Source organism: Gnatocerus cornutus, chromosome 2 (genome assembly GCF_029298725.1).
Source record: "Gnatocerus cornutus isolate USDA-ARS CGAHR chromosome 2, icGnaCorn1.1, whole genome shotgun sequence".
Classification (NCBI taxonomy): Eukaryota; Metazoa; Arthropoda; class Insecta; order Coleoptera; family Tenebrionidae; genus Gnatocerus; species Gnatocerus cornutus.
The window spans coordinates 13,293,840-13,316,262 of NC_142234.1; the positions used below are offsets into that span (position 1 = coordinate 13,293,840).

Below are 22,423 nucleotides of genomic sequence, written 5' to 3' on the forward strand. Positions count from 1 at the left end.
CGGACGTAGACCTACAGTAAGACTGGAATGTATATTGAGTTATCTATTGATAGGAACCTGCTGTGCAAGTTCTCGTATTATAGTTGGATATTGTGTATTTGAATTTCGGTTTATTTGAATTCTACACATTAAACTAATAGAAATTAATTAAGCACAAACACATTTTGGAATTGATTTATTTTATTAACCTAAATTGTTGTAAGCAATTTAGTAGGGTCTTCTAGACAGTTTGTGTGAGTTAATAAATATACATAAATTTATCACTTTCTGTTTGGAAAATATTCAGCTTCGGTTTCCAACATTGTTTGAAGCAAAATGCAACCAAATTGTAGTTAAGCTACAGATTTGCAAATTCGAAATGTTTCTATACCTATAAAAAAATAAATTAATAAGTATGTACAACTTCAAAGGATTTTTTTCGCTATTGTAATGAGATGTCAGTCATTCTTTTTGTAGGCATATTGATTTGATGCTGTAAATACTTCCAGAAACGCTATCAAAAAAGCAATAATAGCGTTTCGGTCGAGTTAAGCACAAAGACAAGAGTCTGTTGGGAAAACAGCTTTACAGCACATTGCGGTGGAGGATCGAAAAAAATGTGAAAAACAATCACCTGTTACACAATATTCGCACCAGCAATCTGGTGCGACTATAAATAAATGCTGTTTATAGATAACCACTGCCACTTCACCAAGAAGAAGATCGATATAATTGCGTTTCTGTACGGTCAAGCTAGAAATTTTATAATGTCCAAGATTTTTGTAGACTTTTTTATCAATGCTCGGAAGAATGGCTTTCTTCTCATCCATTTTTAATACTTTTAACTTTTTTGGCTAATAAATCATGTTAGAATTTTGTTCATGTCTGTCGCTTCAGCATGATATACATTCAACATTCAACTTCTACCACACATCTCTCGTAAATCCTATTTCACATAACTTCAAATCACCGTCATCGCAAATTCAAGACCTATGGCCTTTTCGGATTGAACAAAACGAATGAATTTAGACGTTAGTTGAATTTTAAAGTAGACTGTTGCTCGTTGAGAAAATATCACATTATTGACAATTTTGTCGATCGAAATATATGTGATTTATGTGTACCTACTTGTAAGTGATGCGAAAGCGTGAATTTGGTCACATCTAATCAATATAATCCCTGATCCGTGATTATTTGATTAGACATTGTGACATGAGGCGACCCAACAATGAATTCGTTGACTGTGCATGCGTTTTCAGCAAAAACTTGGCTGACTGAACAATGTATAATATTTTACGAACAATTTAATGAACAATAAAGTAAATTTGCTAGCTTATGCAAGTTGCGTCAACTTTCATAAAATCACTTTTTGTCACCTACACATGAATGAAATTGGTGGGCATTTATGATTGTTTCTAATTATTTATTTTATTTCACTTTGTTTTTGATATTACTCATGTATAAACCGGCAAAAGTAAGTTTTTATTCACCAATGAAATGAGTTTTAAATCGCACCAGTCTTTGTCAGTGAAATTAAAAAATGTCAAACTTAAATGAGAAAAATCAATCAGCGAAATTGAACCAAATATTGTACTCTTTTTGAGACTGGCAGTAAAAGGTTTGCATCATCAAGTATTTCTTGCTCTCAGTTTTCAATTTTCTATGTCAAACTGACGGATGCAATTGGTCATTGTATTGCGCTATCGAAATATGTAAATTCAGTTCGTTTTTAGCATTGCGAATTCCGGGCTGACAGTTGCCTTCATCCCAACACTCTGTAGATGCAATGCGAATCACGCACAACGCATTCATACGGCATTTGCCATAATAAGTTTTGGGCGTAGATTATTATTCATTGTTCTTGTATGGATGTTGACCTCCATTTAGGAAGGAATCTCGTTTTGAATGAAGGGCGGCGCCGTGCATCATTCTCGGTGTCTCTTCTACGTATAGCAGTAACAAAACAATTTAATTAAAACAAGGTTATATGGCAAAATGTGGAACACTCATCTGACGTTGAAAATTCATAACCTCCTGCTATGGCTGGCAAGGCACCACACTGCTTTATTCGGACCTCCTCTCACCTTCCTGAATATTTAATTTTGGTAGGCAATCGCGAATACGTTCCGGATTTCATATGATGTCATTTCGGCGCGTTTAATCATTTGCAGCCGGCGGAACGAAAACAAAAAATAAATATTTCACACGAACGATTCGCAGTGGCACGTAATAATTAAAAATCCCTCGTGTGTACCTTGGAAAATTCAGCATTGTATTTCAATTTACTATAATTCGGAAATCCTGTTGCAAACTTGGCTTGTTTCCAAAATCCCAAAAGTCGTAACTAATTTACGATTTTACAAGTATTAGCGCGCTTGTGTTTCAGTGGAAATTTTTGACGTTCAAGGTACAGTTTCAATTGATTCACCCTTCTGAGATAACCAACTTAAGGAACAATATTCGTCATTACGTTGTAACAAGTTCTAGAATTTCTCTTTTCCTATTACAGTTGAAGTAACGCTGCCACTTTTGCAGGAAATGCAATATTACATCTAGAAACTGCTTTAATTGGAAATACTTTCAGTCTGTTGAACCTATTAACGGACTGGGAGTTTTTGCCGGACATAAAACTTGATAATTTTCTTTAAAACTTTTAACTAGATTCCACTTCATCGGAGAATTAAAACGGTTTTTTTACTTTCATAATGAAGCTTTATTTTACAAATCTTTTATCCACGGAATCACAAAATTAACTTCATCGAGACATCTTCAAGTGAGACGTTCTAATATAACAAGCTTAATGAAATCCGAGTACCCACATACATGCAGTCAGAAATAAAACATAACCTGTTTGTACCAAACTTGATGAAATTAAAGCTGATGCAAGGCTGATTACATTAAATTAGTTGAGTTACAAAGCTCGAGAACGTCAATCGTTGGACGTAGAGAAACGACTTTATATATTCAGTCTTCGGGTACTGTCTTTTTAGTGAAAATTAAAATCGTATTTTTCATGGTGATGGTCGTTCGTTATTTCAAATAGCACTGCCATAACTAGAAGATATTGCTAATAAATCAGATCCGAAGAATCGGCCCCACTCTCGCCAATTTAACACGCAGCATTATTGGAGCTTACGATGGCTTGTTATGAACTCGTTGGATGATAAAAAGTATCTTGAACGGGGTCGGCTTTTATGAGATATGCGAAGATGCACATGTATTGATTCACAAATCTGGATATATTGCAGTACACTTACTGGATGTTGAACCGATGTTCCAGACGGTTTTTTTTTTAAATAATTTTTTGTTTGTTTTTAACATGATGCAGTTTACCTGTTGTTACTTTCGAAATTCAAGTGATTCCAAAAAGAAAATCACGTTTTATTTCAAGTCGGGTATAATTAAAAACTAGGAAAGAAGATATTGCATCATTCAATAACTGAATTAAAGCAGTTTATTTTTATCACGTGTTTATTTTTACAGCAAGCCCATGATCGATAGAATCATTTAAACCGGCTATTATTACAGTGAATTGGTTGTAATTAAACATTTTGTAAAAATAGTTATCTTTCCCAAACAATTAATTTATGAATAATCGTTGCTTTTGTAATTTTGATAAAATGTGCAGTTGTGAGGGATATAGTGGGTATGCATTATGATTATGCAACTGAAATTAACGAATCGTAAAGTGCTGTTTTATGAAGCGATTATATCGTTCATGCGCTGTCATCTTCTTTCATCTTTGTAGTTTAATAAACAAATGTTATTATAAGTTAATTTGGTTATTTTTACTAGTCGTTGAACACAAGTGCAGAATAATGAACGGAGATCGTTTTATAGCTCACTAAGGAAGTATAATACATTAAAATTCTTATAAACTGTCCAGTTCTCTACAGATTATAAAGACCGGGGATATCGGTAAAAATAAACAGCGGAAACATGCAATATCGAGAGAACGAAATAAAATAGGTGATCCAATTTTCCTTCAAACTTCCCGGAAATATCAGAAGAAAACGTATCTCCGAATTTCTCTTGTCTCGGAATTGTTTGCCAGTCCATCAAGCATTAAAAAAATCAGAAACATGCAATGAAGCCAGGATACAAACTTTATTAAAATTGATATTTCTAATAGGTCGTTCGATTCGATCACGAAACCCTCAAGGATACAAACGCACGCCCGCCATGATACATAATTAACGTCCTTAACGTCACATTCTTACCAACAAATAGGCCGAAATTAATGAATAAATAAGAACAATTATTCTAATTTGGGATGGTTAAAATTGTTCGCTTGGTACGGCTTGGGACCTCCAACGTTCAAATGTCAACTATTTTTAACCTGTCCATCCCAGAAAATGTTCATGTCCTGCTGCGTTATAAACAGCCACTTCAAACAACGGACGCCATCGAATTAATTACGCGATAATACCGACTTAACAACCAGCAGCTTTCCAGACAAATCACTTTGAGATAAATATTTAAAAGCAATTTTCGTGATGGCGACCTACGCGTTGAATTCAATCCTTAAATGTAAACACACCTTCCGTTCAGTCGTAAAAACGAAAAACAACAAACCCAGTTTAATTGGGAGGCTTTAAATGTCACTCATTGCTGGGTAAACAGAAAACGTTGTAAGAATCGGAGGTACGTTTCATATACGAATTGGTGCCAATTACCATCAGTATGTGCCAATTTGCAGACAACAAGAATCCATCAGTAATTTTTTCCCTTGGTCGTAAAAGATAAAATGAAAAACTTCAAGCTTTCTTAGGAGTAGTAATTAACGATGAGCTTAAAGTTTGAAGGGCTTTGCACTTGCCCAACTTGGCCCAATTTAGCGCATCAATAATGAATTCCAAGTTTAAACTCTGGTGTATTTTAATTATTCACGTCGAATATCGCTAAAGGTAGATGAAAATTACAAACGATCTCTAAATTATACCGCTTAATTACTCGCAAGTGCAACTTTTGCTTCCTGATTTTATATTATTTCTCTTCAGTAATAGGAGCTTTTCAAAGTACTTACTAAGTGCATGGTTTAAATGGGGGCAACATTATTAATTGTACTGACCGATCACATATCCAAGTTCGATTTCTAATTCTAAATGACTGGTTTTCGACAAGGACAGATGCTAAAGTCTGTAGAGCTTTATCGATCAGAAGAAATGCGATTACGAGAAGTTTTCAAAAGTTCAATCGAGTTTGATACAGTGTGAAAGATGCTGGTTGGCAATTTCCAAAGTCGAAATATTTCCAAATGGAACCGAGCGAGTTCTGTAGTTCTATAGGTACACTAAACTGGGAAATTTTGAAGTGGATACATTTACTGTTTTCTTTACGAGGGTAGTAAGCGTTTCCTTTTGCAATTAACTCACTTGTGATTAATTGAATTAAATGTTTTATCAGAAAACTATGACGTGCTGTATACTCAACCATAAAAGGGATTATCGATTATGGCCTTTGTTATGAACGTTTTACAGCAGAGTAGGGTTTTAATGTAGCCATTTTACCACATCCGTTTCCGCTTTTCAACCCGTAAATAGCTGTCTTGGTTTATTTGTTTTAAAAGTTAGTCCATCCACGTTATTGCCGACTGAACGCACAAAATAACCTCGTTTTAGAGACCGATGAATACAAAATGGAATAGTTTATGACTTTGGGCGCCATGTCAACAATTCTAGTGGGGCATTAAGAATAATATCGAAGGGTAGGTAATCACTAATAAGGATAGTCAAAAAGTTTTATAGCGGTGACAGCTTGGAGGACATTTAACTTATGGCTTTGGTCATTCTCATTAGGATCGAAAATTTGTAGTATTCACAAAAGTGATTTCTAAACTTTGATATTGGTTAAAAATTTAATAGTTTTGGCGGAACATCTCTGTAGAGCACCTGTTACACTCTCAGGTCTGCTATAATAAGGTGTTCCCGATAATTCCCGCAATTTCTATTTTGGAATGCCACACCATGGCGTCAGAGGCAGATCCTGTCATGTCGACCTTGTGCATGGTTCACTGTTAAAGTGCCATTGGCATTGCATATCCCGACGACCTCGCTATTGTGAATTCTTCCAGTAGCCGGATAAATCGTATTTTTCATTGACATCAGTCTAGTTTTTTCTTTATCTTTCGTTGTTGGTCTTGGCCGAATGCCAGTCGCTAATGAAATTTGAAGGCAGATTATCATTGTGAGGCAGTTATTAAACGCCGCTGTAAATTTATGCGATGCATGTCGGAGCTACGAGTGAGGGAGGACATGCAGAAAACATACGCGAACGTAGTCTAAGATGAGCTGGAGGTTATTATTTAAGTCACTTAAAAGGGTCTTAAAGGCTTCTTAAGTCGTTAGAAGTTACAGGTTGTGGGGGGTAATAGAGACAAACATTTATGAATTTTACTAAGGTGAGGTTTTTGAAACTTTCCGAGTTGAGAAGAACACCGTTAAGGGAATTCCTGCTGTGTTTCGCTAATAGGAATTGTAATGTAAGTTATAAGTAACAAAATGTATCGAGAACCAATTCGAGTTTTTTGATGATTTTTTTATATGAAAGCTGTAAGTATTCTACAAGAGCTTTATTTTTCAGATTTTGTAATTTTGAAATTGTAGAAATGGTCAATCCATATCACGTTGTTCTCGCACTTTTGTTGTTAAGAATGTTTTCAATTTACAATGTAAATACATATAGACAAAATTTGTGTTGTTTTTAATTTTACCATTATTTTGTGAACAGTATCCTTTTTACACACTAATAACAATTTATAGTTTATTTTTGAGGAAAAAAATGGCCACTTTTCCAAGCAACGCTTATTTTACCTATGTATTGGTTTAAGTCTGGTAGAAAAAATGTTTGCTACCGCTGAAACCGATTTAATACTTACACTTGAGATGAAAGAAGGTATTCCATTTGTTCTTTGCTCTTCAAAGCATGAGAAGGAATGTAATTTTAATGCGAGGATACATCATAAAATTGGGAAGGCATACAACGGTTGACTGGTTGTGGAGTCGTGGCTATGAAATAGTTATAATGAAACAGATAAAGTCATAGTCCTAGAGCTTATTGTGTGTATAAAGAAGTTATTGACTTGTTTCAGTGTTTGAGATGTACCATAATTTTATTAATACGTAACAACTATAGCAATGATTATTATCTACCTCATACACCGTGTTTCACAAGATTTTCATCTAGTCGCCTATGATTTTCTGTACAAATTAAAAAAATGTCGCCTTCTCACGATAATGATTGGAACTTTGCTTACTTAGCCTCAAAATACTTTTTAATAATTTGACACTGGATCGTTGAAGGAATAAAACCTTTCCTTAATTTTTCTGTTTGTTGTTTAAATTATTTTCCTATTATCGATTTTAACTTTTGACAATAACACCATTGACAGAAATCCAAAATGACACAACTAGTTCAAACTCAGTACAATGCGACCGGCATAAAAGGAATTCCAAAGGTAACTAGATGAAAATCATTTTGAATCACGGTGTATAAAAACATGTGAGCTTTGAAAAAAAAATTGTCATGGGTCTTGAAAATTAGTTTTTTAAGTAATATTTATGTCTTCAAATTCAACTTTGAAATGTAGAATCTGTGCACTATATCATAAGTACAACTTATTATTCCTTTGTTGTCTTGAACTCCAACATTCAAAGCTTTAGAAGCTTTCTAGTTGTGGTGCACATTGCCTGCAAATCGGCATTATCTATGCAAAAACGAATGAATTTGAAAATGATACGGAAAATAGTGGTCTACAAATAAACACATTTGGTAGACAGTTTTTGTTAAAACCAAGAAAATAATACGAAATAAAATTTTCTTTTTTGTAACGACTTCCGTGCAACTTGAACCGTGCGTAATATAAGCTTTTGCGGAGGTATAAAGTTTTCTGTGTGTGGAAAAAATCGACGTCACAAGCTTTTACAGTTTAACAACAATTTCAAGGATAATTTCTTCCTGTTAAACGGGCCCTTCACGTAGAGTTTTTCGTGAGTTCTGGACTGTACAATCCTTCGCTCCACGTCAAATGCGTACGTGAAGGGACGAAAAAAACCACGCGCCTTCGCATCCGGTCTTAAGTCCTGGAGTTCCAACCGAGTTGAATTCCCGGCGCGCCGCGCCACCGAATGATTCCAAATCTGCAACGTGTAGTTTCGAATCGCGCCTCGTTCCATTTGTAAAAAAGGAAAAACATATGTCATTCGTATGCTTAAAAGAAAGATAGCCAATCATGCTTTGCGCCTCAATTATTATTAATGGTGAACACTGAGCAGTATTACCTTATTTTGCATCTATATTTTGTTTTTTTTTATTGAAAAGGTAAAAAGTTAGTTATTTAACAAGAACTGTCCTAAAAGAATTTAAAAAATTACTTAAATTGCACGCAGTGATAATACTGCTTATAAAAAATGTGGCTATCGAGAAATTTCAAGAAGCAATCTTATATTTGATAAAATTTTTGTGAAGTGCCTATCTATGTTTTTTCTGTTTGTAACAAGCACACTATTCACTACTGATGAGTCTATCTTGTCATGATTATATCGACAAATTTGCGCGAAACTTCAAGAACGCAACCGTACGTGTAGTTTGGAGACTTGCTTCGCGCCTGGAATGACGGTTTTGGACTTAACTCCAGGAGCAAAGATCGGAACTGCACGTGAAGCGGGGCTTTTACGGTTTGTTTCGTGGTCCTTTTCTAATTTTCATTTTAATCTTCCTGCATTTGTTATATTGGCGAAACATCTGTGCATGACTAGTGGAGGTCGGTCGTTAAACAATTTATTATTATTTAAAGGAAATGTTACGAAACAAAAATAAATCTAGATTGATGAAAATGAATTTGAACTTTGAAATAACAATGACCATTGTTTTTAATGGGGCGTTCTGTAAAAACCAGTTGATGGTAACCTTCACTTACTTAATATTTATTCTGTTTTTGTTCTTGTATTCGGTTTGTCTTTAAAAGTGCAATGTTAAGATGTCTTAAATCTTCGAACGTTGCTCGCCTGTTTTTTATTAAATTTTTAAACTGGCGTGGCGCGTTCCATTCTAGATTCGATTCCGATTTTCTCTTAAAAGGTCTCTGTAAATATTTTGACAAAGAGAAACAAATAAAAGGAAGTCGCTTTGTTTAGATTTTATTTCAGGTAATGCGGTGAGGTTAGCTTTTTTGTACAACAAAGTTAATAATGATAAAATATCTTTGCAATTTTGTTCGTTAAGCTAGTTCCGACGTTTCACATTACTACCAACATGGACTACAAAGGTATTCGTTTGTTAATTATTCAAAATCAACACCACCGATGATTAGTCTTTCTCAATTAACCCCAAATGCGTTTTTTATAAGGGCGGCAAAAGTGTTGTTAACCCCAACGACATACATTTTTACCAAAGATAGACCGTATTCATTTCACGCTAATTAAAACAGACGCTGGCATTTTTCGCGACTGATCTTTTTTTGGCTATTGCAGAGTAAAAAGGCAACCGCGCTGGCATAGTTTTAAGGCGACATCTGTGGAATCCAGACGAGAAATTAGCGTAATTTTTTATTTTAATGGGTTTTGAAATGAGCCGACATGGGCGTTTTAACGCTCTATTTTGGCAGATTAGTCCCAAAGATGTCGTATATGAATGGAATTACACCAGAAGGCTTTATGCCGATAAGTTATGCTTCAACAGGATTATTTGAATTAATCGTGGCACTAGGGAGGGGAATGTCTGGATACAAAATTGGGCCTGAGTGGGAATCAGAATGAAACAAGGGGGTGGGAAAATGTCGTTAAGAATTTTAAGCAAAGCGAGGGCGATTTATTGGCGATATATTTCTGTAAAAAAAGGGATAATTCAAAAGTTTTAGGTCACGGATCAACTTTACTTGTCTGCTGAATAAATAGAAAAGTACGAGGAGCTTTAATACTTTCAGTGCTTCAGTAAGGTTCTAATTAAATTGTCAAAGTTTACAGGAATCTTTTTTGAAATCATTTATTTATTGTACATACAGCCGCGGACACAAAATCTTAGTCATTTATCTCACATTTCAAAAATTTGAGTGTAGTCTGTGCATGACTGTCATTGTCAGTTCTGCCGTTTAAAACATGAAAGTATACAAGTTATCAATTAAGAATTATCATGACTGAATTATTTAAAGCCAATAGTTTTTTTATTACAGAGCGGTATGGTCAGGAGTCAGGTTCTTTGCAATATTGGAAATACCGAAAATTCTATCTATTTTAAAATAAAAAAATTGAAACTGTCAAAATTGACAATACAAAAAAATAAGGTTACAAAGTCTAAGTGAGGTTTAACAATATGACATTGATGTCTAAGATTTTTGTTCCCGGCTGCATGTACATTTTGTAAAAAATCTTATCTATAACAACTTGCAAATTGTGACAATCGTTAGAAACCCGTTTTGCAATATTTATGTGTCAAACTGAGTTTCTTCCTGTTTCTATAATACATTGCAAAATTATACGATGATAAACAAATAACGGGAGAATGTTTTAATGTCATTTTTGACATCAGTAATTTTCTATTAATTTTGAAGAATGAAGTGTCAACTGTAAATTCAGGATTAATGGATATACTGCATTAGAGAGTGTTCACTGCTTGTAGACTTTTGACTCATGATCTCATGATATTTCTCATTCGACCTTTACCCAGCATAAGCGGAGAGTGCATTCATTGATCTAATTGTGAATGTAATTATCGTTATTAAATCAAAAATTAATGAATGATCGAATCTGAAACACCTGTCTTTTGTGTAGTCGAAATAAATAATTTTAATTGGAGCAGCACAGTTGCCAATATCGATGCAATTGAACGTAATTTTATTCATGAATTCGATTAAAATTCTCGCTGGTATTGGCAGGTAAAGTCTTTTTCTAGTGATTTTTAATGCATGCAATTTTGAAAATAGATTTTAAAACAAGACTTCAATGAAACGTTACACTCAGCTTTAAATTTTCTCTTATCTTTCGCTGTTTGTGTGGGTCCATTCGGATTTCAGGAAATTGCGGTGTTGTTAAATTTATATGTAGCTGATGGTTTTATTATTAACAACGCAACTTTGCCTCTTACATTAAAGGGGGCTTTTATGAGCGGCGCCCTGTTTTAAGTTTACTGTGTTGGAATATAACCAACATTGATGTGCATTTATTTGATCACGATAATTTAAATTCTTGTCAGCGACTCTCCTAATTCGCCATTTGTAATCAAATGTGAAAACAGGCTATCGTCAGAAGCACGAATGTGCTGTTTAAATTGGTTAATTCGATAATAAACTAGCATCATTTGGAAGATGAAAGCGATGAAGTTTATTTATGTGTCTTTGTAGTGATGATTGAATAATAAACGCAAAAGTAGAGAAAAATTCGGATTCATTCATAATTCTTTCTGTTTCAGCCGGAAAAACTGAACGTACACAAAAATGACTCGGAGAGCTGGGACTACACCGTTTCGATGAGTAAGTTGTCGAATTATCTTTATTGATTGTTTATAAGTTACCGAATTTCGCCACAACATACTTTATCAGCCATAAAAATTTTACTCGCACACAAACATAAATTATTCATTACACATACATTCATTTCGAATAAAAGCGCATTTAATGAAATAATAAAAACGTTGATGTATTTCTGCGACGATACCCCGCAAATCAATGCTTATACATTCGCGAGAGATTTCAGATCTTCAGCCTTATCCGATTAGGTGAATCAATACTCGAAAATCTAGCTCGACGATTTGTCAAGAGTATTTATGAACTCAACTGAAGGGTTTTGACAAGTTGATTGTCTTGATTTCCCATAGTTGTACCAAAAAGTGGATCAATTTTTTACTTTAAGCTCTAGAAGTTCCAAGTGTTTTTTTTTTTTTCGTAGAAGTAAATTTGATAGTGAGGCACACTTTTCACGTCGAAGTGTAGGTGTCAATTAAGATCTAATCGATACAGATGTTTTAGATTACTTAACGTGTTGCTGTGAGTAACGAAAACGTAAATGGAACACAACCCTTTTGTTGAAAATTGATGCTTGAATTAGTTAGGTGTTTAGTGTGTCGGAATCTTCTGTGGAGTTTCAATATATTAAGTAGATAAACAAGTCGTCTGTCATCTTGTCTTCACTTAATGGAGAACGTCGATTAATCTCTGTTTCATTTGAACAAAAGGTTGTAAGCGAGAACACTGAACTTGGTGACTTTTTTTGGACAAAATTTAAACAGCTGAGGCTACGAATTAATCTCTGAAATTTTAAAGATTTGTTTCCACTTTGATTGGCGTTCATGGAATTTTTTTGTCCCCTTTTTAACTTATTATAAATATGATCGTGTCAATTACGACCATTATGATTTATTGCGGTTTGATACGAATGTCGTGTAAGCATGCTTCTTTAAATTAAATTTCGTGTTTGATCTATATTTTATGGTTTCGTGCTGGCTTAATTCACTACCTAATTTTTATTTAATTAAAATTGTGATAGAGGGAATATTAATTTTTTCCGTCTTGTTGACTTTTCGTTCTTTTAATAGGGCCAAAACACGAAATTTAAGAGGCTGCAATGCCGAAAAAATATCGTACATCCTTAATTGAATTTTATACCGACTTGGAGGTTTTCACTTTATGTAAGTTGTCACTTATCAAAGAGCCGCTTCGTTTCTTTATATTCGTAGTTCTTAATAAAATTGTTCGTTTCAATTAATAGAAATCTAAACAGTGAAGTTATTACTGTGGCTAAAACAAGGTTTTATTGACATAATCCATTTATGGGATCGAAAAATCCGATTCAGGTGTGTACGAAAATTTAGGGATTTGTTTACACAGTTTGTTATCGTTTATTGATTCGGACTTTTATTTGAAAAGGTATAGTCGTTTTTCAAATTGACAGACACGCGATATACTGCTCTGAATGAATATATTATTAGCGGAACTGTTTTAATAAGCTCGCGAGGCAAATGTCGATAAGAAAAAATGGGCGTTGTTAAAAGATATGTTTTTAATTAAAAAGATTAAATTTATTCAAACGTGGAAGTCATTAGGAATAACAAGACGTCATGGCGAAACGAAAATAAAATCGATCTAGATTTGTAGTTTTTATGTATTTACAGTGTTTTATATATTTGTCGAATATGTATATGTAAAGCACTCGTTCAAATAATCGAAATATGTAAATTTTGTTGTCTGTCGTCTTTTTACGCATTCGTCAGCAAATATTCAAATTGAGTTAGGCTTTTTACAATAAACTCCCTTTCGTCTTGAATTTTCCCTCTTAATTATTTCTTGCTTTTAATACCAAATTCTTCGACAAAACATCAAAGAACGAGGAATTCTTATAAATTATTAATTACTCTGACTGATGTAAATTCCACGACAGTATTAGCACCAAGGACAACACTATAAAGCATGAAGGCTATAATTTTCCCCCGTCTTGGATAGATGGAATTTAGTTTTTCTTACATCACTAGAACGAAGTTCGTGTTGAAACAATTAAAGTTTCATAGTTGATCGAGGAAAGTTTTGATTTCGCGCATCAGATTTGATAAAGGTGGTGCCGTTTACTTGGGAGGAAAGATTTTTAGTTGATTAATGAGGCTGAAGTGTAAGTTCCTGTCAATTTAATTAATGGATGTCTGAATATTCCCATACTAACACTGCGGTCTAAATTAATTAACAGATTGTCCCATCTAGTTAACGAGCGAACAGAACGCCCATCGACGAAGGGAATTCAATTCGCCCCATTTTCTGCAAAAGGCCCGATGATTTTATCTTATTGCAAAATTTTTGACACATCATTTTTTAAATTCTTTCATCTTCTCGATTACAACTGGGTATAAAATACTTTAACATAAATGCAGGGTTGTTGGCTGTTGAGTTAATTACCGTAATTTATCAATATTGAATGGTAATGTTAGAGATCAAGACTATTTATTATCGATTTTGATAACTTTACCACGTGGCCAAAATTTATTTTTTAGTCAACCCATTGCAGTATATTTAATCTTGGCAGAAGCTTTCATGTACAAACTTCTTTCCAAGTTCAATCTTCTTATACTTCTTGACCGAGTTTAGGCTTGGTAATTGATTAAGCTAACCCAGTGGGCGTTTTGAAATAGTTTGTTTTTGATGTCATTGTGGGGCTTGATAATAATGAGGTGTCTTCGTTCGCGCCAAAGTACTTTTAAACGCTAAATTAATAAAAGCGTGCAGTTGTTGTGTCTGATGCCTTCGAGCTCTATATTCATAAATACTAAACTTGCTCTATGAGAAATTGCTTGGCAGCTGCCAGGTATTGTTTTATTAAACAGGACTAATGGAACTCTAGTAAAACATATAATTTGTTCGAAGTATTAAATACACTTTATGTTAATTACTATTTATATGATGTAAAAAAGAAGCACTAATTCAGAAATAATAACAGTACATAAAATTTTATATGTATAGTTTGACGACCGTTTTCATGGGTGAATGACGATTTCATTTGTAAATATACCAACAAATTAATATCAGTGTTGGTTGTGTGTCAATAAATAATATTGGTTCGCTTTGCAAACTTCTCGAACTCTTTTCATTTCGTGTTTCTGCTGGTAATAATGAATAAATGATAATGCCCTGCTATCTTGAACAAGCATCTTAAAACTACCATAAAATCGATAATCGCACTGAAATAATCAATCAGTGGATTTAATTCCAATATTGAATCTATTTTGTTCAATGGGAACGAAAATGTAAATCTTTTCATGAGAAACAAAATAAAATAAAGTTCGTCTTGCATCACAAGGGAAGATCTAAATCACCGCTAAATCAATCACGACCAGTCATGTTGACAGCAAGTGAAGGTTTAGCAATAAAAGTGTAAAATGGCATAGAAAAAGTTGATTGCATGAAACTGGGTCAGATACTTTTTGTCTGTTGGCTCTGTTTCTAATGAAACTAATTGCTTTGGTAGATGTACTCATCAAAACTATAATAACCGCGAACCTTCATTTTGTGCGGCGGAATATTTTTTAATACCGTGCGTATTCAAAAATTTTTATGAAACGTAACTGTGTAATATGAATTCCAGAAACACCACTCGCAACGATGTACAGACGAAAACATGCACAATTGTATAGAAATGTTGGTGATTTAGGGATCTGTACCACTAATATCTTTCTCTCGGGAGTTGTCATCCAACTTTATTATACTTTTGTAATTTAATTTTTCGCCGGGGGTCATATTTATTTTGCAATTTGTAAAATGCGACTCTGACACGTAGGTCGTTCTTTCACAGCAATTTAATGTAATGTTAGCAACTCGTTTTCCAGCTTAATAATGCAACGTTGCATGTGACAGATTTGATGCGCTATCAAATCTTCGTTAAACGTAAATTTTCTTCTTCATTCTGCAATTGTAAATTTAACCAGATTAAAAGCAGAGATGCTGAACAAATTTTGTTGATCGGTTGATCACTCTCCACTAAATCGGTAAAGCCGATTGATGCAAAATTGGAAAGCCAACGCCAGCAGCTCAAAAAATCCTATTAATGAATGATGAATGTCGCTTATCACACGTAATTAATTTCATACATGTTTTTATTTCCGGAGCCATATTACAGAAAGTTTTGACGTTGCACTAATTACTTAACTTATGTTTGTGTCATATATCGTAATTTATATTGTGTGAATGAATAAATGCAGATGTGTGATCTCGTTCCAATAGAGATTTATAAATGTGTTGGCATCTGACATTTAAATTATTTCAATACTATTTTAACGTAATAACTTGGACCAGGTTCCAAATTTATTTCGTATGACTCACTGTAGTGAGAGAAAACTTGTCTCTCGAAAAATGCATGAATTGCACTAGAACTTAGAAGGATATCTCTCGAGCTGCAGGAAAATGGGACTCATTTAATACAGAGATGCAAATACTTTTTATCGGGTGGAATCTAACTCCGCTGATACGTGTGTTTGACCCAAATTACAGAGGAAAACGGGAGAGCAAATACGATTTATAAGATCCGGAACGGCTAGCGGTATGATAAACAGCAGTGGGGTTATCGAGAAGTTCATCGCTTAATTTGCCTTAGCGGTACGTGAGGGTAACGAGAGTTATCGTCTTTGGAAAAATTTGAGAAGAATAAAGAGCAACAGAGTTTTCACGAAATTGAAGTGAAATTTGTTTACATTATAGCTGAATATTCTTGGTTGAATTTCTCAGGAGTCATTTTCTGTAAACGAGAAATAAAAATGTGACACCTCCGGTCGGAATGAATTTTCCTAGAACGTCTAATTATTACAGGAATCATAATGAAATTCGAATGAGTTTTTTGCCGGATGGTTTAGGAAGTTTACGCGAACTGGAATATTGTTGTAGTCTCTAATATGCTAGTCTGCAGTGCCCTAAAGTTTTAGTAATGAGCATGCAAATATCAGAGGTCTACTGTTTGTAAAAAAATTATAATCATGACACTGGCAAAAGAGTCACGCTTAAGAATATTTTCATGTGCAAATGGCGTTCTTTGTTATTAACAGCACATCTGACGGATTTTATTTATGAAAATCCTGAATTCTTCGTCTCAAGATTTATTTGCGCTAATTTCAAAACTTTGAAACTTCCACCATAAATCGTAACTGCATTTAAAAACAAGCTTGTTGAATACTAAAACTTTCAAAAGAGAGTCTTCCTCAAGACACGAAGGTTTTTCATTTGTTTTGAGAAACTTAAGTTTTCTGAAACGACACTTTTCGGTGAAATGAATTCAGACACGTCACCATGATCTTTCAACGGTGTCAGCTGGTATTTAATTATGTTTCAAATGATGAAAATCGTTTGGTTTCTCTTTGAGCGAACTGTGTTGTGGAGTGACTGCATTATTTATTGTTTGGCTTGTATTTCCTCAGAGGAGTTAGTCTCCAAGCAAGAGAACTAAGCTTTGCTTGTGTATTTGAACAAGTACGTGCACAATGTACAAACGTTCGTAGATTTGAATAATTTATAATGGAAGACAGACTCAACAGCTTCAGAATGACTATTATATCTATTTCCCGTCTTTATTAAATGGTTGAATTGAAGTGCCTGTTTGTGTTTGGTGTAAATTGTACTACAAAAAATTCTCCTTTGAAGAAACTCTTCAATTACACGTAACGAGGAAGTTTCTCAATGTTTTGCGGAAAACTGTTCTTTTTTATTCTTTGTTTTGTACGCCAATTATTTAATGTATCGAAGAGTTACATGATAAATTAATTGACGCCATTAACAGTAAATGAGGTTCTTAAAAGGAAAAGGAACTACTGTTTCCCTGTTTGAAATGATAACCTTTCTTACATTCAGAGTGCATGAGCCTTCTTTCTATATTAGTTGTGGCTTTCTCTAAGCCACTGCAATCAATCCAAATTGGCGTTTGATGACTTCATACCATTAAAACTAGATCAGATTTGAACACGAGCTCGTTCTGTTGAATTATTTTTGCAAAAGTCCTCTGCATATTTAAAGTTTTTGTGCTTTTTGGATTATAATGTTGGTTTATTAAGCCTTTGTGCTAGTTCGTCTTTTTCCTGTTTGTTTTAAACAAGTTAACTGCACGTCCGTAGTATAAACATCATCGTCCTCTTCAAACTAAAAACAACGACATAGAGAATCACAATTAGCAACACAAGTAAGTTCATTAATTAAAAGCAGGAGATCATAGACGTGGACATTTGCTTTGGTCAAAATGGAAAGGTCGAAATCCTTAATTTACCGCAAGGTCTTTCCCAACCTTGGAAACATAATACCACAAAGATTACTTCCATGCCAACGGCAAAATAACGTTTACGACAACTTCTTTGCTGTAATTGTAGCTCATTAACGTTTAATATCGGCCACTTACTAAAATAACGTTATGGGATTATAATTTAGATTTAGAGCATTTTGACAATTAGTGAAATTTACGTTATTTACCCAATTAAGATGAGATCTGCGGTAATTAACATCAGAGAAGTTGGAATTACCTGTAATTGATGTAGCAGGTAATTTTTACCTGACCTACGTAGGCATTTTGTAATTAGCTGCCCGTAACTTATTTATTATTCAAAGGGGTTAAAATTTCACGGATACAAACAACCCTTTTTTTCGCATTCCTTTTGGAGATTATCTAGTGATCCCGCAATGAGCATCAGACGACGGAATTTCTGTTTGCGTATAACCATAACTGCGCCCTTATCTGGTTCTTGAATTGACCACTATTATGATAATGTGATGCATAAACGTTGAATATTACTTCGCATGTTTCATACATATAAAAGTTAAACCTCAGCGACGAAATGCAAATTTTGCGCAGGATAATTTGAATTCGAACGGAATTGTTAAAAGTTTCTCATATTTTTTTGCGCCTGAACATTCCTTTACATTGGAAACACGTAGTCTTATTAGTGAATCAATTTCTCCTGCCTGGCAATATTAAGTTACAAAGTTTGTGGATGTCAGTCACCGGATTGATTTAGAATATGAAAATGAATAGCAGCGAGAAGATATTCTGTCAGGATAATTTATGTTTGGTTTTAGATTTATGAAGGAAATCTTTCAACTTTGGTCTTACTGGATTAAGATCTGTTGAATTACTTTAATAGTCGTGAAAGGTTAGAGTCATACATTATATTAAACGTAGTTTCGTTTCTGTGAAATTCTCTAGGGTGCTGCTACTCATTGGTGGGTTGGCATTTAAATATTTTTTAGTCGACACATTTACGCCTGAAAGGGCTTAAGCACCTGTCTAAAAGTGCTAGATTTTAACACCTCCTCATTGTGGCTTGCATTCCTCACCATCAAATATTTTTCTATGGCTCGCATTAGGCAAAAGGTTAATTGCAATTGATCTTTCCTCATCCTTCGATGGCACGATGAAGTGGTAAATCTAGAATAACGAGGATGTCTCCCAAGGTCACAGTTTAATCGGAAAACTCTTTAAATGATTAGCTGAGCTAGCAAACACACTTCTCAGGTATCGACCCAGTAGGAAATTGCGGGCGACCATATCCGCCAAACGATTCATTGGAAACATCATCACGCACAAGTTCGTTCAATTGGAGAAGTCAACAATATATTTTGTTCCGGAACATTTTAAATTAAACTGCTTTTGTGTTAAGGAAGACACTGTAATGTATCGACAAGTAATCGATGTTCGATCAGTGCGTCACAGAATTCCGTAAAAGAAATAGGAGGAAAATCAATTTCAAAAAAAGGTATTTTTACTGTCATCAGAAATTTCAAATCTCAATAACCATCAGTCACAATTACGGGACTAATTTTCCTGATTTATCCTCCGGCGCATTCGCCACGTTTCCACAATAAAATTTAACTACACAACGCATCAACCTTAATGTCGCAACATATAAAATCCGAGTAAGCGAATCTGACTCTTTTACGATGCCTTTTAACTTTTTTGTGCTTGGCAATTTTGAGCTTTTTACAAGATACAGCGCAGATTATCAAGTAAACCCGCCGTTACATATGCCGTCGATAAAAGTCTGAAAATATCTCAATATTTCACCAAATCCATTTTCCTACTACGCTTATCGCGCTTTTCCGGTAAAACTATCGAATCCAAAATCGTGCTAATGCATTTCTATCCCTGTGCCACCGGCAAAAGCTCACACGAATTTCTAAACACGGTTCCGCCGCAGTTTTTATATGAAACCGAACTTTTTCGTATCACGTGAAACGTAAATAAACGTTTTATCGCTGGCGCTAATCATCACAGGAAAGTTATTTCGAGCAGAGGGTGGAAGTGCGTGGAAAGAGACATAGATTGCGATTTCTGGGTTTATTCTCATTAATATTGCCGATGGAATTTCATAAAAAAGTTCTTTTATTTTTTATGGCAACGTAATGTGTTAAGTTAACTAAAAGAGCACAAGGTATGTGGAAGTGGAAACCAAATGAGCACGTTTCGTCTCGTTATATCATATATTTTACATTTTCTTTGAAGTGTAGAGATTAAATTAATTAACAAAGGAAGTCAGATATTTTCGTCTTGTAAAGAAATCGTCTTCAGAAATTACCAACGGACTTTGGTTTTTGAAAATTAATCATAAGATCGGACTTTTGAACTCTTTTCCATAAAGGTTTACTTCAATTGCAATTACTTGCAGCCGTTAACTCATCAAATTTTTTTTGTTTGAATCTAAGAAAGTTTTGATGTGTCGTAATGGTTCGTTAACAGATATTCACAAAACGCATTTGGGGAATTTCGCGTATTACGTACGTAAATGATGATCCTTAATCATAAGTTTTCTCGTCTGATGTTTGACGATAACGATACATTACAACGTGACAAGGAGTTACTATTAAGCTGTTGGCAGGAAAAGATGGATGATAGAACTTGATAATATAATAGCAGACGGGAATTTTTAGGAATTAATTGCTTTTTTATCGAACCGCATCAATAAATAGAAATAATATGCATTCTGAAAAAGCTGTAGATTTTAGGGGTGATTCTAAAAACATTAAAGTAGAAATGTTTGTTTTCTTCTTTGGCAATGAATTTTTCATGACGATAAATCACTGACTCGCACCTTATCTGAAGATCTTTTTTCGAATTTATTAGCACTAAATATGCTTAGAGCATGTTACGACTTCTGAGTGTTAATTAAGTCGACGAAACAATAAAGGCTAAGTTTTATTACAATTTTTATTTAAGTGGTTATCATAAAACGACTGTTTTATAAGAGATTTTCTTTCGTGTGTTAGAAGGTTGAACATATTTTTTTCTCTTTGGTTTTACGATGCATAAATGTTTTCTAACATTATGATTACATAGCATGATTGCCTACGGCTTAGAGTTACTTTTGAACGCATCTATTTGACATTAAGAATTTTTCAAATGGAAATGCTACTAAGACGTCCTCGGGTTTCCAGCCTACTCGCAAAATTCCAAGCGCAAGATATTGCGTTTGGTTTACTTGCGCTGCATTTTAAAACTGAGGACAATATTCTAATCCGAGCGTAGTGTTTTCATTTTGTGTATCAAAATCAAATTTTTACTTGAAAATCGAACATTTCGCTTCGAAAGCAATCAGCATTAGCGATCGAAGTGATTCGGAAATTCATTAAGTTCGCTTAAAACGCGACTGATCGTTTGTCAGGCTTTGAATTATAAATAATTGGGAATGGAGAGACACTTTAAATCCTGCATCTTCATAAATCGGTATTTTCTTTGATGTAATACCGAGTTCGTGGCAAATTTGCCTCTTCTGATTTACGATTCTCGCGAACTCATTTTTCTTAGGTATTGTGCGCAAATGGCGAGTAAATTCTACCGGTAAAAACGGATATTGTCGATTCGTTATGTTTTAATGGTCGGTTTGCACCTTCAGGAATTTAAGCTGTTTGAAAGCGTAATTGAATCAAGGCTTTTATAATAGGCCGCCTCGCATAATAGCACCCGATTTGATTATGATTTATACGCTTTTTTGTACGCTTGGTCTTGATTGCTCTGGATTACGTTAGTTTTAATTAAGACTTTTTGCGGTGAAAATGGTTAAAGCGTCTTGGACACGAGAAAGGCGGCGAAGCGGAACATTAACTGTTCGACGTTACATATCTGATACGCGCAGGATTTCTTGTCGTGGTCGTCCTTTTCGAGTTAATGTCCTTTATCCACCCTGATACGTATGAGATGATGTTACGGAATTTGTAATCTAGATAAAGTTTCCAAGCACATTTCCTCTTTGTAAGTTAGCAGTTTCCGGTAGGCAGAAACATTTTCATCCACATACTTGGTGCTTTTATTTAGTCATTTTTTCTTTAATGAAACCTCTAAAGCTTGCCAGTTGTTTATGTTGTAAATTTCTATATTGATGAAGAAGTTGACAAGGGCAAACCTTCCATTACTTTTCTATATTTAACACGTCGTCGAAAATTTCCCAATGTTACTATCAAGCCAAGACGTAACAACACGTATTTAGATTTACTCTACATGCAATGATTTACATTTGAAGATTTTACAACTCATTTCTGTGCAAATTGCCCTAATAAACACCCGCGTAAATACTCTTCTTTACGGATCCTTTGTCTTCGCCCTCGTAAAAAAATACAGTTAAACAGATAATCAGGTTAATAATGTTTTCTTTTGGGAAGAGATCGTTTCCACTTTTTGCCGTAACTTTTTATTGAAGAGGAAATTAATTTTCGATGTTTTACCCCCGTAAAAATTGTGGGTAGTGACTGTAAGGAGGAAATAGTCCCAAGTTTGAAACTTTGCTCATCTCTACGTAAAATATGAGTATAAATTAAACGGTAATTAAAACTGTTAGAGCCAAGGGGTTCTGACTTGGAGGATTAAGGAAGTGACGTTTCTAGCTCGCAACTAAACTGTTGGGCAAATAAGGAGGATGTGGTGAAACTTTATGTAGGCACAAGAAGGAAAACGTTGCGCGCGTAAACTCCGAAATCGTGGAAATTATCTCCACGTTTTCGTGGATTACAGTAATA

The 22,423-nt window shown here is 34.4% G+C and overlaps 1 protein-coding gene across 1 annotated transcript in view; it reads left to right on the forward strand.

Annotated features, from left to right (window-relative positions):
- The window catches only part of sm (heterogeneous nuclear ribonucleoprotein L), a 69,785-nt gene that overhangs the window by 16,323 nt on the left and 31,039 nt on the right, over positions 1-22,423 (forward strand). The window contains exon 5 of the mRNA XM_088050936.1: positions 11,383-11,443. Coding sequence (XP_087907062.1) covers positions 11,383-11,443 — 61 coding nt within the window. The remainder of the gene's footprint in view (positions 1-11,382; positions 11,444-22,423) is intronic.